Source organism: Octopus bimaculoides, chromosome 1, assembly GCF_001194135.2.
Source record: "Octopus bimaculoides isolate UCB-OBI-ISO-001 chromosome 1, ASM119413v2, whole genome shotgun sequence".
Classification (NCBI taxonomy): Eukaryota; Metazoa; Mollusca; class Cephalopoda; order Octopoda; family Octopodidae; genus Octopus; species Octopus bimaculoides.
The window spans coordinates 166,415,872-166,436,375 of NC_068981.1; the positions used below are offsets into that span (position 1 = coordinate 166,415,872).

The window sequence follows — 20,504 nt, forward strand, 5'->3', positions numbered from 1 at the left end:
TATTTTCACTCTTTTACAAACCCAGTGAAAATACATATATTTCATATGTCAAAGAAATTCAAGCAATACATATAACACCAAAGTTAAAAACATTCCCAACAATTCCACAATCCCCAACCTCCAGAGCTATTGAAGAAACTGTTATCATCAACTGACCAAGATTCCTAACATTTGCAAAACAAAATTAGACAATACGACGCTGTACTACAGATGACATCATTTGGAACCACAAGAGATTTAACTGAGGCAGCATTCATCCAAACTTTCAAGATCCAACCTCAGATTTATCATCGCATTGTCTCTCTACTACCTCTGTCAAATGAATCACCAAACTGGAAAATCAGCAATAAAAAACCTTTGATTTGAATTTTTTAATGGAAAAAACTTTTGTGTACAGTATGTAACAGTAACTGAGACGACTGAGCATCAATATTCATTCGGGATTTGTGGAAGGCTCGTTTTTCGAAGGTGCACTTGGTCTTCATGGCTGTCGAGCGTGAATAATTAATGCGACGGTGCGTACGAGGTCGTCAGTTGTTGTGATGGTTCAGGGTCACAGGTTTTTGTTCGAAGATCTAAGACCCCCCCCCCCCTGGTTTTACTAAAGAGTGCTGTAAGTACAAGCAGGTACTACTAAAGCAGCGCGGACCCGAACGCGCAGTCGCGCGTCCGCGCTAGCTAGTCGTGAGTGGTCGATCCTAACCCTAACCCTAAACACATATTTATTTGCACACGCGGGTTAGGGATAGGGTTAGGGACAGGGTTAGGGTTAGGGATAGGGTTAGGGTTAGGATCGACCACTCAAGACTAGCTAGCGCGGACGCGCGACTGCGCGTTCGGGTCCGCGCTGCTTTAGTAGTACCGTACAAGCACAAATGACAGACGCATTTCCATCTCTACACATACACGCTCCTTGTTTATACAAATCACTCACAAACTAAACAAACACCGATCACACAATATTTATATTTCTTAAATTAAATTGATGTTGATGATGATGAAGATTATTCTCCGTAGCTGCCCTCGATCTTTTGCAAAAAGCCGCAATGGTTAGCTTAAATTCCAAGGCGAGAGCCGCAAGCACGGAGGTTGGAGTGAAAGTAAGAAACAGTTTTAAAAGGGTAATTTTTCAGAGTGTTACTCTGAAAAACTACCAATTTTTTCCCCCAGACTAACTCAAATTACGGATTTTTAGTAGTACTCACACACATACACACAATGAGGGAAAGCAAGCTCCTGGTATGTAAAAAACAATAAACTTTCTGCAACCCATCACTGGGGCTTGTTTTCACTTACATCCAAAGTGAGAATGAGTTGGATGCAGACAACTGGCAGGATGGATACTGAGGTCCTTCAAGACAAGAGACCAAGAAACTATGTTGACCCTGTGGAGAACCATTGGTTTCAGCCGCCTGGACTACTGTTCCCAGTTACGGTCACCACATTGTGCCAAACTGACAGCGGAGTTTGAAGCAGTCCTACGCCACTACACAAAAAAGATTGAGCAGTGCAGTGGATGAGCTACAGAGATAGGCTGAAAAAACCAACTTTTCCCTCTGGAGCAAAGACATGAGAGATATGCAATAATATACGTATGGAAAATCCTAGAAGGGCTAGTTCCTAATTTCAACATCAAGTGTTATACCATTGTACTGCAATAGCCTAGGGTTCAAAGGCCCACAGCTCTTCAATGCCCTGTCACAAAAATGAAGAAATCTGGGTAATTTTTCAGAGTGAAAATCGTGCGGGTGTTACTCTTCGGAAGGAGGGAGGGCAAAAAAAAATCCCTTCTTTAATATTGTTTGTTTTATAATTTATAATGTTTAAATTATACACATCCGAAATTGAATTCTTGGCGCACTAGATCATTCCCGATTCTATTATATAGGAACACCATACAGACACACGCACACACACGTATACTCGCGCGCGCACACACACACACACACACACCAATATATTACTTATAATTAAAGATGTGTTAAAGAATTCTTTTTGCCTTCATTTCATTCATATGTGTGTATATATATATATATATATATATATATATATATATATATATATATATATATATGTATACATATATATATATAATGAGACTTAATAAGTTAAACTAATTCGATCCATTTACTGTGTACAGCGTAAATACTTGTAGCGACTGTTTCGTGTTCGGTGTTTATTTACTACTAAAACGAAAACTTACGAGTTTCTGTTGCTACTGCTGCTATTTATTATTGTTTGACATTTAGACATTTGTCTTCTTTGTCCAGCCTTGATAGTTTTAAGTCTTTAAAAGCATATTTCATTTTCAATTGTCCGATGCTGCCATACTCAAGTATTTCAACCACCACCACCACCACCACCACCATAATTACAATAAAAACAATTTCACTAACCACTACCATCTAATATCCGAGTAAATAGAGAGAGAAAACCTAACACATAAAAGGTTAATAATAAAAAAAAAAAAAGGAAATCATATTCTAAATACGGTATTTAAAAACAAATACAGGAACGGAAGAAGTAACTTTTTATCTTTTATTATTTTGAAAACTTCACAGGATGAAAAAATAGAACACTAAAACAATATTTTCAACAGTTTCTTGACTTTCCATTTTGCAAGAAAGTAATATTTATAAATAATATTATTTATGCAACTCATTGATTCTTTCAACGGATCTGTCGATCGTTTCCATTTTAAATATTTTACTATTAAATAAGATATAGTACTTTAAACTATGACTTCGACTGCCAGGACAGGTAAGAATCAATTGTTGTTTACAAAAACTTTTATTTCTTAAGTGTTTCTTTCTTTACCATGCAGTCTACCTCACACGCTTTTCTCTCTGTATCTCTTTGCCTTATATTTTCTGTGTATCGGTCTCTGCATTTTTCGTTTACACAATCTCTTCTCGCTCGCTCACTCTTATCACAATCTTTTGCCAATTCTTTCAATTCTCTCTCTTTCTCTCTTCTTTGTCCCCCACCTCTCTCTCTCTCTCTCTCTCTCTCTCACACACACACACACACTGTGAAAACCACTTGTTGCACTTTGTTAACGAAACGTGGCCTGTTTTATTATCTGTAACTGTTTTGATGTGGGTATCCGTTATTGTGGTTTGCTTTATTCTTGACGGGTTGCGATGTGGGGGGTAACAACTGTGTCTTCTTTTTGTTGCGTTGTTATTGATTGTGACTCCGATCGACTCAGTTCGAGCAGACTTAAGAGTTGGTTACAGTGATTGTTGTTGGTATACCGCGTCAGGTGTGCCCTCAAGGAGACCCATGATCAAAGGCACACCAGCAACGGCCATCCGAACATGTATCCCAAACTACAATATTCATTTTAAAAATCGTAATGCAATTTCAAATTCCAGCGGTTATTTTTAGCACGTCGAGCGACCACGTAGAAGTATATTGACTCGTAGCTGTTTATCTTTAAATAGAACACTAAAACATTATTTTCAGCTGTTTATTGACTTTATTCTTTTGCAAGAAAGTTATATATATTTATGTAACTTTTTGATAAAAGGTATTCCAACTATCATCTGTGCTGAGAACCCAAGATACTGTTACCCAGCGTGTCCTTTAAGACGGCAGATGTGATTTGAAGGAGCTATGACTGTTATTTCTGGCGAGTCCAGCCATCAAGTAGAGATCTCCCTTCCTCTTTGGCTCGTGGTTATTGTTGTATATTATTATATTTGCGTTGTGTGTGTGTAGTAGTAGTAGTTGTTGTTGTTTATTCCCGCCAGCTCTAAGTCAGCAGAACTTATAGACAAGTAGATAATCAATCGGTCGATAAGATGCAATTCCCAGAACATTTTCATACTACGTCTCTACCTCAACTAGGTAGAGGCGTTGTATCAGATTGTTCACACCACCACACAGCATGTTACCTGTTCTCCACTGTCCAGTTTTTATTAAATATTTTTGTATGTTTATACATTTTGTGTCTACCGGTTTTTAGTTGGCAAGTGGATTCAGTCAGAGCGTGACATTCACTGTCCCAGCACAGGGTTTCGGTCTAATGAACTGATGCTATTTTCGTGTGCATGTTTTTGTTTTTTTTTGTTTTCGTTCCTCTGGGCTAAACGTACGCGCGGGTTATGAGGGAGACAGTGTTCTGTTGTATTGAGAATTATAGTATAGATATCGTTGTTTAGCCCTAATATATATAAACAAAGGCGATCCAGCAGTGACCATTTTTTTTTATCATAATTTTATTTATATATGTGTGTGTGTGTGTCTGAGATTGTCTTATATAATGTTTAAGATGATTTGAGTTGATTCTTTGGCTACTTTGGCTACTGACTAGCCGGAGCTATCTATCTGTCTGTTTATCTCTCTCTATATATATCTATCTATCTATCTATCTATCACTCGTTCACCTCTGTTTGTGTCCGTAGAATTTATCAAATTAGAAAACGCAAATTTAATATAAAAATATATTTTCTGAATTTGCAAATTATTTAAAATATAAAAAGATAATTTTCAACAGAGAGAATTTATCAAAATAGAAAACAAAAGAAGTTTAAAGTTTAAAAATAATAGGATCGACCACTCACGACTAGCTAGCGCGGACGGGACCACTCTGCTTTAGTAGTACCCTTATACTCTGTGTGTTTTCAAACGCATGGATATAGGTGTCAAATTTGTTCCAATAACTTTCGAGTGATAGATAGATAGAGAGAGAGACAGACAGACAGACAGATAGCTCGCTCCGGCCAGTCATGGTATTAGCTGTCAGTAGCCAAAGAATCAACTCAAACCAGCAGTAACGTTCCTTGTCAGTTCTACTTTCAATTCTGACAGCTAATACCATGACAGTGCCCTTATTGGTTGAGCCGAATCATTTTGAAATTATTTAACTAAGAGAACACGTTTATTTATGTAATATGGCCATGGTTTTAATTTGTTACGCTGTCAAAGACAAATCAGCTGCATTGTCCCGCCAATTTCGGGAAAATAATTGACACTCAGTCGAGCAGCCTGTTCTGATATTTATTGAACTCCGTACATTAAAAGACTGTCTCGCGCACTTTGAACATACATGCATATACATAAACACACACACACAATGAAAGACAGCAAAAATTCAACATTGTAAAAAGCCCTAAAAACACTGAACAAAAACTTAGCGTCTCTTTTCATTTGTTGGGAGTAGCAAAGATGTGAAATATCGCAACATGCAAAGAGAAAACGAATGTAAATTACACTTACCTAATGATGAAAGAAAATTTTAAAGAATATAAAAGAAAATTATTTATACACACACACACACACACACACATCTTTCAATGTATGTGTGTGTTTATTTTTATGTGTGCATGTTCCAATGTGTGTGTGTGTGCGTGTGTGTGTGTGTGTGCGTGCGCGCGCGCGTCATTGTCTTTCAATGTACTGCGTTCAGTAAGTATCAGAACAGGCTGCTCGTGTGAGAGACCGGATAGAAGCTGTATCTATGGCTTACCATTTTTCGTCATTTTTACTGATTAAATATCAGAGTTCTTTATAATTTCCACGATTATTAGATTCTTCAGATTCAAAATGATCCTGAAATGATAAATCCTGACGACCTAAAAAAGTAACTACATCAATCAATCGTTGCAGAATGGATCTGTTTCGTCTAACTTCCTCATCATGATGTTGTATGCTCTGTTTTTTACACGCATTTAATTGTAAGTGTATGCGAACATTCCCGAATGTTTTAAGATCTATCAAGGATCTTGTATGTCTTTGAGAATATTCATGTTTTAGCATAGCCATATATTTAAATCATCATTACCTTTATCATTCCAAATAGTTTTTTCTAAACAAAACAACAATCATGGCCAGCAGAATAGCTTATTAAGCGTAGCACTACCAGTTAACCATTTTTTCTTTTCATACAAATTAACGTAAAATTGTCTCCTGAATTTCTTGCTGTAGCTTCGCAAATCGGGTAATTTCGGTCTTGGTCAAGTGCCATTTATAATTAATTGTTTCCCTTCAAAGTCTTTTTTTTTTTTTTTCTTTTGAAAAACTATTTTTCAAAATTTCTTCTATAACACACATTTCAGTCATTTAGACAAATATTTCGAAAATCCTAGAGATCTTATGAAAGTAATAGTGTATGTGTGTGTGAATTGCAAATCAGTTTCAACAAAACGGAAAGATGATTTTAGTAAATCGACAAAAGATTCATAAGCCATATATTTCTGATTTCAGAATTTTTAAAAATTTGTTCAATACAGAGATGGTTAATGATAATAATTTCAAAACCTACGACAGAGCGAAATAGATATTCCAACGTCACAGCAACATTTGAGCTGACTAATTAAGAATTATGGGATTGTTGATATGTTTTGGTTAGAATGTTTACGGGTCAAAAAGTCAAACCTATTCAACCATTGAGCCTGTCGCGTTAGCAACATCAATTACAAAGAACTGTTGATAAAGAAGAACTGATAGAAAGGGAGGGGAGAAGCCAAAGCTGTAATATTCTTTTTTCTCAAAGTATGCCTTCCGCAGTTATTTTATTGAGATAAAGAATCTTACAGACGTTGATTTTACAGATAGGCAGGAGAGAAATGGTAGTTATTGAAAGATAAGAAGGGATGACAAAAGATTTCATATGCGTTTTTCTTTAAGCATGCCTAAAGGAAGCAGAATAGAACGTAAATACAGCAAAGTATCGAATCTGGATAGGTTTCCTTTGAAACAAAGTAACTAGTTTATGCAGTGCATGACTTGCATGTCTTGACTGCACGCCACTGTTGTATAGACTACCAACATGTTGTAATGAGATGAAAATAGTTTACTTAAAATTCAACAAAATTCGGATCTTTCTGATTTGGCGGACACCATTTGTTTCCTAACGAAACACTTTCAAACTTGGGATACTGGTAGAATGTGTCATATAAAACATCTTTTACTCGCAGTGTTGTTGAGAAAAATTTCTATTTTTAAAGTTATTTCGTGTTAAAGTTATCGTATTTCGGTAATTTCAACCAATCACTGACGTCTGCTGTGGTTTGTCAACAACACGTTTTGGCGGTGTAATGGGATCTTTTCCCTTCAATGAAATTAGTGCCGTTATCGTTCGTGCATTTGTACTGGTTTTAGTTTTAGGTTAGGGTTATGAGTATTTTTGCCAAATTTGGTGAAAAATGTGTGGCGGTGTATTGAACAGATGGTCTATTTCATATTTTATTTCAAATTACATGATATTGTTGGTATGTAAACTATTTGCCAAAAGTACAGACTGTCCTCATTTAACGACCACTTGGAGTTACGACGAACTTTACGAGCCATCATTACATATTTTACAAAATATGAAAACTTAAAAACTTTGACTGTCGTATTGTGTGCTGTACGAGAACTGCCGTCGTGATGGTAGCACATCCCGAGCACCCAGCCTCACCCTTCGACACGCTCACTCTCTCACTCTCCTGCCCGTGGTCAGCCAGGCAACATAGTGACGCTCTCTGTACCTATATTACTATTTCGTCTCTTTTTTCCATTATCTCTTGCACCCCATACTACAAAATGCCTCCATAGAAGAAGAATACATCTTTACCTGCAGCAGGAAGCGCCAAGAAACAACGGAGAGCTATTGACCTTGACACGAAATGAAGATCATTACAGACTATGAAGGCGGGGAAAAAGGTGAGAGCTATCGGAGACGATACGGGCCTGGCACATTCTACCATCTCTACTATTTTGAAGGATAAAGTTAAAGTGAAGGAGGCAGCCAGAAGTTCGACAGGCTTTAAAGCATGCATCACATGACATCAGAAAGGTCTCATTCACTGACGGGATTTTTCATGCATTTTGATGTCAAGAATGAGTTGCTTTTGTAATCTTTATCCAAAGTAAAACAAAGTTATTATGTTTAAGTTTCCTTTAAACCTTTTCACCTTTTCTATATAATCCTGAGAAAAGTTTATTAGGCATCTTATGTACTGGGCCTGGAATCACAAACATACTTACGATGTCTGAGCTACAATAATACAATATCCATATCCTAACTTTTAAGGTTTTCCTTGTGATAATCTTACTGTTACTTATTCATTTTTCAACAATTTATGTTAGTGATTCTTGCCCTGTACCGCATATACTTTATACAGTACGGTATTCTATTTTTATATGTATGTACAGTACACTATACCTATAAAAAAAATACGTACCCTATGAATATTCGTTTAACGACGAATTTGCTTAACAACGGGGATGTTGGAACGTAACTCGGTCATTAAATGAGGACAGTCTGTAGTAATAAATGACTAACTTCTTTTCAATTGTCATTGTTAGTCTTAAGTTGTTTTACTTTTTTCTGTAATAGTAATATGAACGCACTTACATCATTTTTTTTTTTTTTTTAATTAGCTTTTTTTTATAGTTTTCCATTCACTATTTTAAAGAGAAAATATGACTGTTGCTCAAGTAAACATTTTCAACATGTTGCATTTAGGATGTCTAAATCAAATAAGGGAATCTTTAGTGAGCAATGTTTAATATTAGTTTTAAGATATTTACTTTTATTGAATTATATGTGTTTGTAACTTGATGTGCACTATTATTTTTATGATTACTAAGTCAAAAGAAAATGGAAAGAATTTCATAACAGGTCCATATTAACAGTTTAGTAAAATTATTTATGAAATTGCAGGCCATCATTATCTATGGTCATGGATGTTAGGTAATGACCACAAAAGTATAGTCATGAATACAAGCAGCCTAAATGAGGTCTTTCTGAAGGGTCTCTGGAGTAACATTACTTGACAGGGTGCATAGTTCAAAGATTAGGTCAAGCTACTAATCTGCATTGAGAGGTCACTGTTCTGGTATTATAGACAAGTGATTAAAATGTTGCAGGAAAGAATTGTAATACGGATCCTTTAAGCCAAAGCAACTGGTTGGAGATCTAGGAGTAGACCAAAAATTAAATGATTGGATAATATCCATAGTCTCAGTTGGTTACACTTGGGAATCCAGCAGGAAAGTGTAATGACAGTTGCTTCTAATAGGTAGAGGTGGTGCCTGAGGACTCTATCCCTCTCAGGAATAGTGGGTAGAGAAAATGAATAGATGGATGGTTATATGCTTAAATTCTAGTCCATTCATTGTTCAATTATAAAAAGCCACTGTCTAGCTCCCATGTTTTCTTTGCAACTTTTTTAGTTTTAGCTCACTTTTCTCTCCTAAAACTGCTTGTGATAATAAGTTAAGACTATTCTTTTCTTTGCTGGATCTGAAGAAAGGGGCAGAAACCATTGCCTTTGCAGACCAGTGAAATTGATGCCATTAATGTTCCTCTGAAACTTTTAAGTCAACATTTGTGGGGAAGACATGCCCAAGGAGAAAATTCCAGAAGACCCAGCTTCTGAGAAAGAAGGTAAGTATAGTGATAGTATGTGGTTTGATGGTGAGGTTGGACATATCTAGGCAAATGGTATGAGAATGCCTTATAGGGGTGACTTGAGTCCAGCTAGCTCTAAGGAGAAGAGGTCCTTCTATTAGCAGTAGAAAAGCCAGAAGCAATATACATTATGTTTATGGACCAGAGACAAGCATATCTGTAAGTGACTTAGTGTAATTCAGTTATGGGGTCCTTTTCTGGATGCACTCTAAGTTTTGTGTGTGTGTGTATGTAGCAACATTGTCTCAGATATGAAAGCAATACTCCATTGTGGACTCACCTAAGCTTTTATAGACACAAGTATGTATCTGAAATATACACAAGTATGTATCTGTATTGAAACTCATTTACGTAATGACATGACACTTATGTTCATGCAATAATTACATTATCAGTAAAGCTCATGTTTGAATGAATAAATTTACTTACACTGATTCTCAAGTAATTATAATGTATCATTCTGAATTAAATCAGAAGGATACTTAAGAAAATTAAAATTAAGCCTACTCTACAAAGTAGCATAGTTATATAACTTTAGTTAGTTTCCCTTTGTTTCAGCATGTCTGTAGATTCTGGTAGTGGTCACAACAGGCAAACAACAAGAGACGTTACCAATGACAAATGTTGTAATTGTTCATACACAAGCTCAAACAGATCTATAATAATAGATGTTACAGTAGTTCTTTTTTTTCTTTAAGAGGGTATATGATGTTAAAGAAACTTAGCTGCTTTTTCTAGCAAATTGTAGTAGAGAACACTTGAATAACCCTTTTGAGACATGGTGTTTTGGAATGTGTAGCCAAAAAAACCAAAATTTTTTGCTATTGAGATACATCTACAGAAAGACAATCACTGATCAGCTATTACACTTCAAGACCAACCATTCACAACATTTGTTCCATCGGGCAAACAGATTGGCCTCAAAGTCTTTTTAACTTGTAACACTTGGGCCAGTCAATCAGCCTGGGTGTCCCAAGAGGGTTAAAGTACTGTACAGTGGCATCAAACCCAGAATTATAGTTTCAAAGTAAACTTCTTAACCATACAGCCATACCTGCATCTAAGTATATATAGATAAATACCAAGTTAGTCGATTAGAAGGAATTCAAAATGAGTCTGTGAGTAAAGTTTGGCAGAATAAAGTTATAAGAAAAACAAAATTAAACATCAATAGTTTGTCAAAATCTTATTTATATAATCTCAGCTGCAATAGAAAGGCAGTGAAAGTTACCATCTTAATACACAGCCATAGAAATCATACCTTGATAGACAATTGGAGTCTGGCCAGCTTCATGTCAAACTGTCCAACCTATGCCAGCATAGAAAACGGACATTAAACGATGATATCCACTTCTACACTTTGGTAACTGAAATAATGGGTCTTATTCTGCCTAAATTACACATAGATTTCCTTATCACCCTTGTCACCAGAAATGAAGTGAGCCAGTAATTCTTTCTGGAAACCTTTAATGACATTATTTACAAAACAACCCCAACTCCCAAGATTGATTGCATTAAACTCTCCAGTCTAAGAGGTACTCTCTAAAAAGGTCATGTAGAAACGCTTGTTTTTCTTGGCTGCATAAAAATATATTTAAAGAAAACTTTTCCCTGATATATGATTTCTTTTGTTATCACTGTAACTTTTTTCTATTTCTCATAAAAGCATGTTTGCAGATTTTGCCTCCATTTTTCTTTCTTTTTTTCATGTAAGGGAAAGACGTATTTAAAGTGAAATTTTTTTTCTCAAGAGACTTAAATTCTAAATTCTATTGTATAAAGATTACATTTTATTTAACATTTCAATATTTATAAACCAGCTGTTTCTACATATTTGAACTTCATCAGTATAGAACACCAGATCGTCAATTCATTGTTATTTACATGGAACAATTTCTATACCATTGGAATTTTTGCCTAACACAGACTGCAAATATATTCAGCATGAACAAAGAAACAGAACTAGTAGTCTGATTGCATATACATTTAAGCAAACACTATAGTGTATTTCTGGTCATTAATGCATGAATTAGAGGAAAGACAGGATTCTTCAGATTACAATTCTTTGAAAGAATGGAGGCCTATAATGTTGTCTGCTTTTACCAACACTATACTTATGCACTAAGTGTATCAGTAGTGAAATTAACTGCACTTTGAATTTTACATTCCCATATCAATGTAAATTGCAGAAAATGACTACTTATTTGACAAAATTAACTCAACTGCTGCTCACATTTTCTAACTACAGCTAGAATTTTGATGATTTACAACTCCTACACGGTTAACATGTAATACTAAATCGTAACTAGATTATTTGGTCAATTATCCAATTGTTACTACAGTTTTCTGGTAACAGCTGTTGTGTATTGATCAAAGATGTTAACAGCAAAAACTGCAAAGATAAGAAAGTGACTTTGCATTTAACAGTCAAGTGAACTCTTAACAGGAGAAAACAAAAATGTTATTTAAATTCCAGTCAGTCCTGATGAAGCAGACCTTATAATCAGACATTTTAACTGTGACCATCAGATAATTTTCTGACAGTATATCTAAAACTATTTCATCCAACCTGTTCAATCTTTCTTTTTCTTTGTAAGATGATAGAGTAGATTTGAGTTGATATATAACTGATATTTCATGTAGATTGAGTGACTATGAAGAGATTATTTCATTGGCTTGAATGAAAAGATCTGCCTACCTCACTCTCTCTATATTTTATAGATACATTTACACACACACTCACACAGCTAAATATTAAATCTATATAGACATATATGGGGAGGACAGTATTGAAGTGCAGAATTTTTTTCAACAGAATCATGAGTTTAAACCTTGCTATATCCTTAAGAGTGTTGTGTTAAACTGTGGCACTACCTTCAAAGCTGTTTTAGTTGATTATATCAACCCTAGTACATTGTCAAAGTACTTATTTTATCAACCTTACATGAGGAAAAAGTTAGTTGATATGAAGCAATGGGATGTAACTGCAGCAAAACTAAAACCATCGGTACATTTGTTTGGTGCATTGGTTCTTCTAATCTAGTCAGATCTTTCATAATATATATTTATTAAAATATATTATTAACAGGATTTGTTTTGATAACTGTTGTACAATTGTTTCCAAAATTGATATTTAAAAAATAAATACCTATCATTTCCTCAGTAACTGAAATCTAAATATTTAAAATGAGTAAAAATGTAATGTTCTTTGTTACAAGTTGAAGAACACCAACAATACTGTTTTATTTATATATATATATTAGCAGAGCCAATACTCTGCATATCACAGTAACAAGCTACTGGATCAGCCAAAATAAACTGTTACACTGTACAATATAGTATTAAGTACTTTTTCATTTATTTATGAATACCAACATTGTGTGTGTGTATGTGCCTGCATGCATATGTATGTGTATGTGTGTGCATGTATATGTGTTTGTATATACATACACACACACACACACACACACATATACAAGCACACCTACATGGTAGCTGCCAACTCATATATCAGTGTAGCCATCACTGACAAATCAATGTCTACACTAAATTTTAGGTCTAATAAGGCTTACGCAACACCACATAGACCCTCTCCACCTTGATCTAAAGACAAGCTAAGGCAAGATATCTAGTGTCAATATGATTTGCAGGCTCAAGAACATGGGAGTGCCATGATCTTCAGCATCAGCAAAAGATCCCCAAAATGACTAATACCATTCCTTGCACACTGATTTATATCAGTGACTTTCTCCTAGAGACATGCTTTAACAAAAGCTGAAGGATGCCTCACACCCAGTGGTTTTCCAGCATGCTGGATACCAATCCAGAATTTCTTGAGTGCTTATGCTATTACCAGATAGCTGTTGGACCAACATTGGGTTCATCCATCCTCTTGACAGGCCTTTTTTTTTTATATCCTGCTTGGTTTTTAACAACCTTCCTCACCAGGTTGGCCTGGTGGGGGTGCCAGATTAGTTGCTCATGATCACAAAGACACCTCTTTGTGATCACTAAACCACCAAGAAACAGCAGTCAAATCTCTTCAAATCATAACCAATGCCATCTTAAAGCATTGACACACTGGGCAGTTGCTTAGGGGCCTTATGGATCTATGTATGTTTTGACTTGCTGTAAAGAAGTATATACTCTAAGAGTCCAGTGCACTGATTTACCCTGGGGCCTATAATATTGTTAAGATGGCTCTGATCATAGCCTGTCATCTTAAAGAAAGAACATTTGAATGATGTTGTCATGAATATACAAAACAATGGGATAGTCAAGGCTGGAAGTCATTTGATCATAGGTCTGCTCAATCAAGGTTGACTTAGGTTTTATTCAACCTGACAAACACTTCTATAGCAATCAACAATGAAGAAACTTGTATGTACTTACTTGAATTTCTAGAAATAACATTCAAATCTGCTTCAAATCACACTTGACAATCTTTAAGACAAGGAGGGGTATGCTGGATGATGTGGTCCTAGATCCACTGTTTCAAAAAAAAAAAAAATAGATGGGAATGGTCATGGCTGACTTGTGGCTAAACTATCATCTAAATATTTTGTATCTGCTAAGTAATGAACTGAATTTCTTGACTTCATATTTTGTCGTTTTTCAAGCTTAACCTACTTATAACAATATGATGGTACATGACCACTTAACAGCAACAAGTTTAAACTCTTTACTTTAAATCATTAGTGATCATTCAAATGAGGCATTTATAGCAGGGAGGTTTCAAGAAACCAATCAGTATAATAGCTTGGGCCCAAATATATTGGTTAGTAGATTTAACCCTTTAGCATTTAAATCAGCCATATCCAGCCAAAGTATTTTACCTGTTTTATATTCAAACCAACTAGATTTGGCATCTTGCACCTACCCTACAATGTCATTCTAAAAGTTAACAATTATAATATCAAAGTTATATGATTATGTATGATTAATTTCAGAGCAATGAATAAATAAGCTTTACATTTGACAGAATAATCTGAATGCTTAAGGGTTAATTTATCATTTGGTTTAACACCACCACTTGACTCTGGGTATCTTTAGCTGAGCCTACTCTGTTGCAAGCATTCAGACCAGGTCTCCCATTTGAGGATGCCTTCTTTCTCTCTCTCTTGTCCTAGGGCTCTGTAAAAGAGTCATGGGCACCGCAGGCAAGTGAGAACATAATCTGTGATCTCTGCTAGAAGTGTAGCCAGCTCACTAATCTGTATCTTTACTTCATTGGACACTAAAAACTGTGCTTGCGAAGACCTGTTGAGGCAAGTGAATTTGAAATCTGAAATCAAAATCGAACCGAATCCGACGACTGGCACTCATGCCAACCTCTCCTTCATTGGACAAAAAACTCTGCTTGCGAAGACCTGTTGGGGCAAGTGAAATTGTAATTGAACCATAGTCGATGACTGCTCACCATGCCAGTGGAGCACTAACAGCACTGTTGAGCGTATTCATTGCCAAAGCAGCTGTCTGGCTTCTGTGCTAGTGGCCCGTAAATAGCACCATTAGAGCGTAATCGTTACCAGCGTTGCCTTCTAGCACTTGTGCTGGTGGCACGTTAGAAAATTATTCAAGTGAGGTCGTTGCCAGTGCCGCCTGACTGGTTCCCGTGCAGGTGGCATGTAAAAAACACCTTTTTGAGCGTGGCCGTTGCCAGTACCGTGTGACTGGCCCTCATGCCGGTGGCACATAAAAGTACCCACTACACTCTCGGAGTGGTTGGCGTTAGGAAGGGTATCCAGCTGTAGAAACTCTGCCAGATCAGATTGGGGCCTGGTGCACCCTTCTGGCTTGCCAGTCCTCAGTCAAATCGTCCAACCCATGCTAGCATGGAAAGCAGACGTTAAACGATGATGATGATTTACCTGACAAAAAAATGATCCTCATTTTGAAAATGTCTAGAAACATCTGATTGGAAGTGACTCAGTTTGAAAACGAGAAATTCATGAAAAGTCAACATGTTATTATATACCTTACATGAATAAAAATAAATATTTATTACCAGTGTAATACCAAGGGGTTATTATAGGCTGGCAGAGTTGATAGTGTTGGAGAGAATACTTAGTGGTATTTTGTTGCACCAGTTTGTGTTCTGAGTTCAGATCTTGCAGAAGTCAATTTTGCCTTCCATCCTTTTGGGGTTGACAAAAATAAAGTACTGATCAAGTATTGACTTGATGGCATTGACTAACAATCTCCCCTTAAAATTATTGGCCTTGTGTCTAAATTAGAAAATTATTTCACCAATAGGTATGATCTTTGACATCGGCACAAGACCACACATATTGGGGAAAGTGAACAGTTGACTAAGTGTAACCCTACTTCTTGGCTGGTACATATCATTCTCAGAAGGATGTAAGGCAAAGCAGACCATGGCAGGATTTCAACTTGACTCACAAACAGCCGGAATGAATACTGCAAAGCCATCTAACATGAATGATAATGATTTCAAACTTTGATGCAAACCTACAGTACCAGTGATAAGATGAACTCTCAACTCCTCAGACAAACAACTGATACCTTATCTTACAAATCGTGATCATACCATTTTAACATCTGTTTTTGTATCATTTATTGAAAAAGTTTATATATATCTTCTCCAAAATGAGTCACTATCCTGTGTCATCTCAACAGGGAAACTTAATATTCTCAGGTCTAATCTAATTGCTCCTTTTGCAAAACCATCCTTTTTCTTTTTTAATTGTATGCATTTGTGAGTAGTAGCATTTTACATAACATCTTCATACCAATGTCGTTATATCGTGACTGCTCATAATTTATTAGTCTTCTATTTTCAGCTGTTTTCTTCATAAATGTGTTTATGAGAAGCCAGCATTAAAGCAACTTTTAGATGGCTATTGGCTATGTAGATTGGCTGTCCTTAATACATATTACATAATGTTGTATAGTAAAGTTTGATGACAACAGAAGAGCTCAGTATTCAGCACATGTTCAAGATTATGTTTCATTATGCTACTGTGAGTTAATCAATAATCTCTAGATATTTTCCACAAAACTATTGATTATAATGATGATGATAGTCATGAAATATTAATAATTTGGTAGATTTCTGTAAATAATATTTTGCTTTCTTTGTTTGTTTCCTTTAGTGACATAGTATCTATCATCATCATCATTGTTTTAATAATCACTCTTCCATGCAGACATAGGCTGAATGATAGAAAATCATCATTCACCTCAATCTGTGTTATGTCACTTGTAAGGCTCTAACCTCTTGAGATCAGTCTTCAATGCCTCCCTCTGTGCTTTCCTCTATCATGATGTTGAATATAACTCTCTTTTACTCTTTTACTTGTTTCAGTCATTTGACTGTGGCCATGCTGGAGCACCACCTTTAGTCGAGCAAATCGACCCCAGAACTTATTCTTTGGAAGCCTAGTACTTATTCTATCAGTTGTCAAGCGATGTTGGGGGGACAAACACAGACACACAAACATATACACACACATACACATATATGTACATATATACGACAGGCTTCTTTCAGTTTCCGTCTACTAAATCCACTCACAAGGCTTTGGTCGGCCCAAGGCTATAGTAGAAGACACTTGCCCAAGGTGCCACGCAGTGGAACTGAACCCGGAACCATGTGGTTCATAAGCAAGCTACTTACCACACAGCCACTCCTACGCCTATAAGTGAAAGAAAATATTAATTTCTGAATTTAAAACTTATAATGGGCAAAAAGGATTCTTTAGTCTTGACAGAATACCTCTCTAGTACCAGTGACATGATAAAAAGCACCCAGTCTCCACTGAAAAGCAGTTGGTGGAAGGAAGAGCATTCAGCTGTAAATACTATCGCTAGAAAAGTAAAAGATATCTAACTATGGAGATTAGCAGTTTCCTCTGCTATTGTATATCTAACTATAAAGATTATAGTCAATCCAAACATGAACAAGCAAGAAAAAACACGAAAAAACAATGTGAGGGCGTGGAATAAGTACAGTGTTATTGGTCGCTCAGGAAAGGAAAGAAAAGAAAGAGGATAGATATCTAACTATAAAGATTAGCAGTTTCCTCTGCTATATCAAATGATAGACCATGACAGTTGGTTAGACATTGTACTAGAATAAAAAGAAATGAGCATAAAACAACTATTGTTATTGCCAAATTTAGTTACAAATGTAAAAAATGCAATTAAATTATGTAGCACAAAGTTTAAAGTGTAGCTTCTATTTTGACCCTTATGACACTATCACTACTGTTTTTCACCTGCTGATATAACTATAACTGTCACTTTAAAACACCCGGATTAATTAATATTAATTGTTAACATTATTTCCTTAGGAGCAGTATTATTGAAATAATGAATTTTGGTGCCCTGACTGTTTTTCGCTGTAAAAATTTTGCAGTTTCTTGACATGGCTGAATTTTATCTGACTAATTTCTATCGAATTTGGTAATTTGGAAACTTGTAATATTCTTTTTGTATGTTAGACACATATTTTTGAAAAGCTAAGTATAATTTTGGACACACATATATCATTTTATTTCTAAATTTATGAATTTAACTCCCTACTTCCTATTTCTAACATAAAACAAATATATGGATAAGCCAATAGCATTGCATTCTGAGCCAATATAACTGAAAGTTTTTGTTAGGTAGAAGTTAGATTATAGCAGTATTTATTTTCCTGAAATTTAATGTGAGATGTAAATAATTATTTTGGTTATAACCAATCTAAATAAATAAGACTATGACTAATTACACATAAATAGCCAGGAGATGAAATGAAAAATTTATATTATTTCAGTTCAGGAATTTCAGGTTTCTAAATAGAAGTTATGTCTCAACAACAAAAGTGCAAATAGTCAGCACCTAACTTAATTTATCTTCTTGCATATTAATATTTATTTATTTTTTTTTTTTTTGGTTGTTTTCCTCTTGAATTGTTTTAACATCACAGTGTTGTTTAATTTAATGTCATTGAGATATTGCTTTAATGGAATTTACATTTGTGCATTCTTAACGTCATCATTTAGTAACTTGAAGACCTAGAGGAGTAGTGTTTGCATTGATGTCACTACCTCTGCTTCCATAAGATGGTGTTTTGATTGTCCTTATTTCCTCAAAAGGTTAAAGACACTTGCCCAAGGTGCCACGCAGTGGAACTGAACCCGGAACTATGTGGTTCATAAGCAAGCTACTTACCACACAGCCACTCCTACGCCTATAAGTGAAAGAAAATATTAATTTCTGAATTTAAAACTTATAATGGGCAAAAATTGTATCTGGCAAATGAATTTGTCAACCAATATTAAGTGCAGAAAAATAGTAATTGTTGTGCTCTGACTGAATCCACCTTGCTTGCTCCCATCATAACCCTCACCAGAAGTGGGAACATCTATTTGATTGCTTAATTTGCTAGAAATAGCAGTGAAATTCCCCTTAAATCACATTCCATTGATAAAGAGACACATTAGGTAATGTGATCTTAGGTTTCATGCACAAAGGAAAATTACAGGATGGTCAAAAATGGAATGCCACTGATCACAAGTCTGCTTGGTCAGGTTGATTCAGGATAAACAACAACAGATAACAGCAGCAGGCATTCAGTTTATTCTGTCAAGCTTATTCGGAAATAGACTGGACAGAATGGGGAATGTCTCATTGCATTCTGGCACTCCATTCAATTCATCACTGCATGAAGGAGTATGCAGTATATCCTCAAACCAGACAGAGGCATTGTATTTCCAGCATAATAGGTCTGTGGGTTGTACCTCATTATTTGTCCAATTAGTTATGTATATAGGTCTGCATAGCCAGAACTGACCTAGCCTACTTAAAATGTTTAACCATATAGGTAAGTTTTTGCTATTAGTTTGACTGTTCAAATCTTTCCATTGGTCCTGTGTCTATATTATTAGAGTCCACAAAATTCCAATCAGTTCTGTTGCTGTTTACATTTATTTCCTTTCAAATAAGCATATGGTTTTGTGATTAGGGTGTTCGGCTTACAATCGTAAGGTCGGGAGTTCAATTCCCACCAGCGTTTTGTGTCCTTGAGCAGGACTCTTTATTTCATATTGCTCCAGTCCACCCAGCTGGCAAAACTGAGTAGTGTCTATATTTTAAAGAGCCAGCCTTGTCACATTCTGTGTCATGTTGAATCTCCCTGAGAACTACATTAAGAGTATGCATTTCTGGGGATTGCTCAGCTACATGCACATTAATCTCACAAGCAGGCAATCCCATGGATCAGATCAACTGGGATCTTCATCGTCATAACTGATGGAGTGCCAGTAATAATAATTTATAGCTTTGACGCAAGACCACATATTTGGGTAGGACATGATCGACTGAGTCAATCATATTTAACCGGCACATATTTCATCAAGCTTGAAAGGATCAAAGGCAAAGTTGATCTAAGTGAGATTTGAACTTGGCACAAAAAAGAACAGAATTAAGCAGTACCAAAAGATCTGGCATTCTACTGTTTCTGCAGATCCAGTTTTAATTTCTTTAATAAGGATATTAATTACAAAAATTCGACTTGGGACAACACACTGCATATCCTAGGGAGAATGAGATAGTGAGACATACATGTTTTTTATTACTCAAAAGTATTAATGAAGATAAAAAAGTGAATCAACTTCAACAAACTGGTATGTATCTTGGCAGGAAGTTATCTCTTGCTTTGTGATACAACAACAATAATAAAAAACAATTTCTTTTCAATACAAAATTCATGTTACTAAATTAGCTCTACTTACATCAGTAGTTATTTTGGTCTAAAGAGAATGAATGGGAGAAAGAGAGCCTGCTGTATGTCGACCCAATAGAGGGACCAGCTATCCGAGTTGATAGTACCAGGGTAGATAAAGCAATTAAGAGTATGAAGACCGGGAAAGCCCCCGGCCCATCAGGAATCACTGCAGAGATGCTCAAAATATCTGGCAGTGTTGGCTATAGCCTAGTCACCCGTATTACGAACCAGGTGATACACGAGGGAGTCATACCCAATGACTGGTGTAGCAGCATCATAGTCAACTGCTACAAAGGTAAAGGTGACGCTTTAGATACAAATAATTACAGAGGCATCAAGCTGTTAGATCAGGTTATGAAAGTTACA

The 20,504-nt window shown here is 35.8% G+C and overlaps 1 protein-coding gene across 3 annotated transcripts in view; it reads left to right on the forward strand.

Annotated features, from left to right (window-relative positions):
- LOC106869316 (choline transporter-like protein 2) overlaps window positions 1–20,504 on the forward strand; it is a 159,727-nt gene that overhangs the window by 37,752 nt on the left and 101,471 nt on the right. The window contains exon 1 of one of the 3 annotated variants that reach the window (XM_014915013.2): window positions 2,263–2,760. The exons of 1 other annotated variant lie outside the window; for it this stretch is intronic. In XM_014915013.2, the coding sequence (XP_014770499.1) occupies window positions 2,739–2,760 (22 nt within the window). In that variant the 5' untranslated portion in view covers window positions 2,263–2,738. Of the gene's footprint in view, window positions 1–2,262; window positions 2,761–9,318; window positions 9,380–20,504 lie in introns of those variants that run through there. One more of the 3 variants, XM_014915009.2, reaches the window with a different exon arrangement.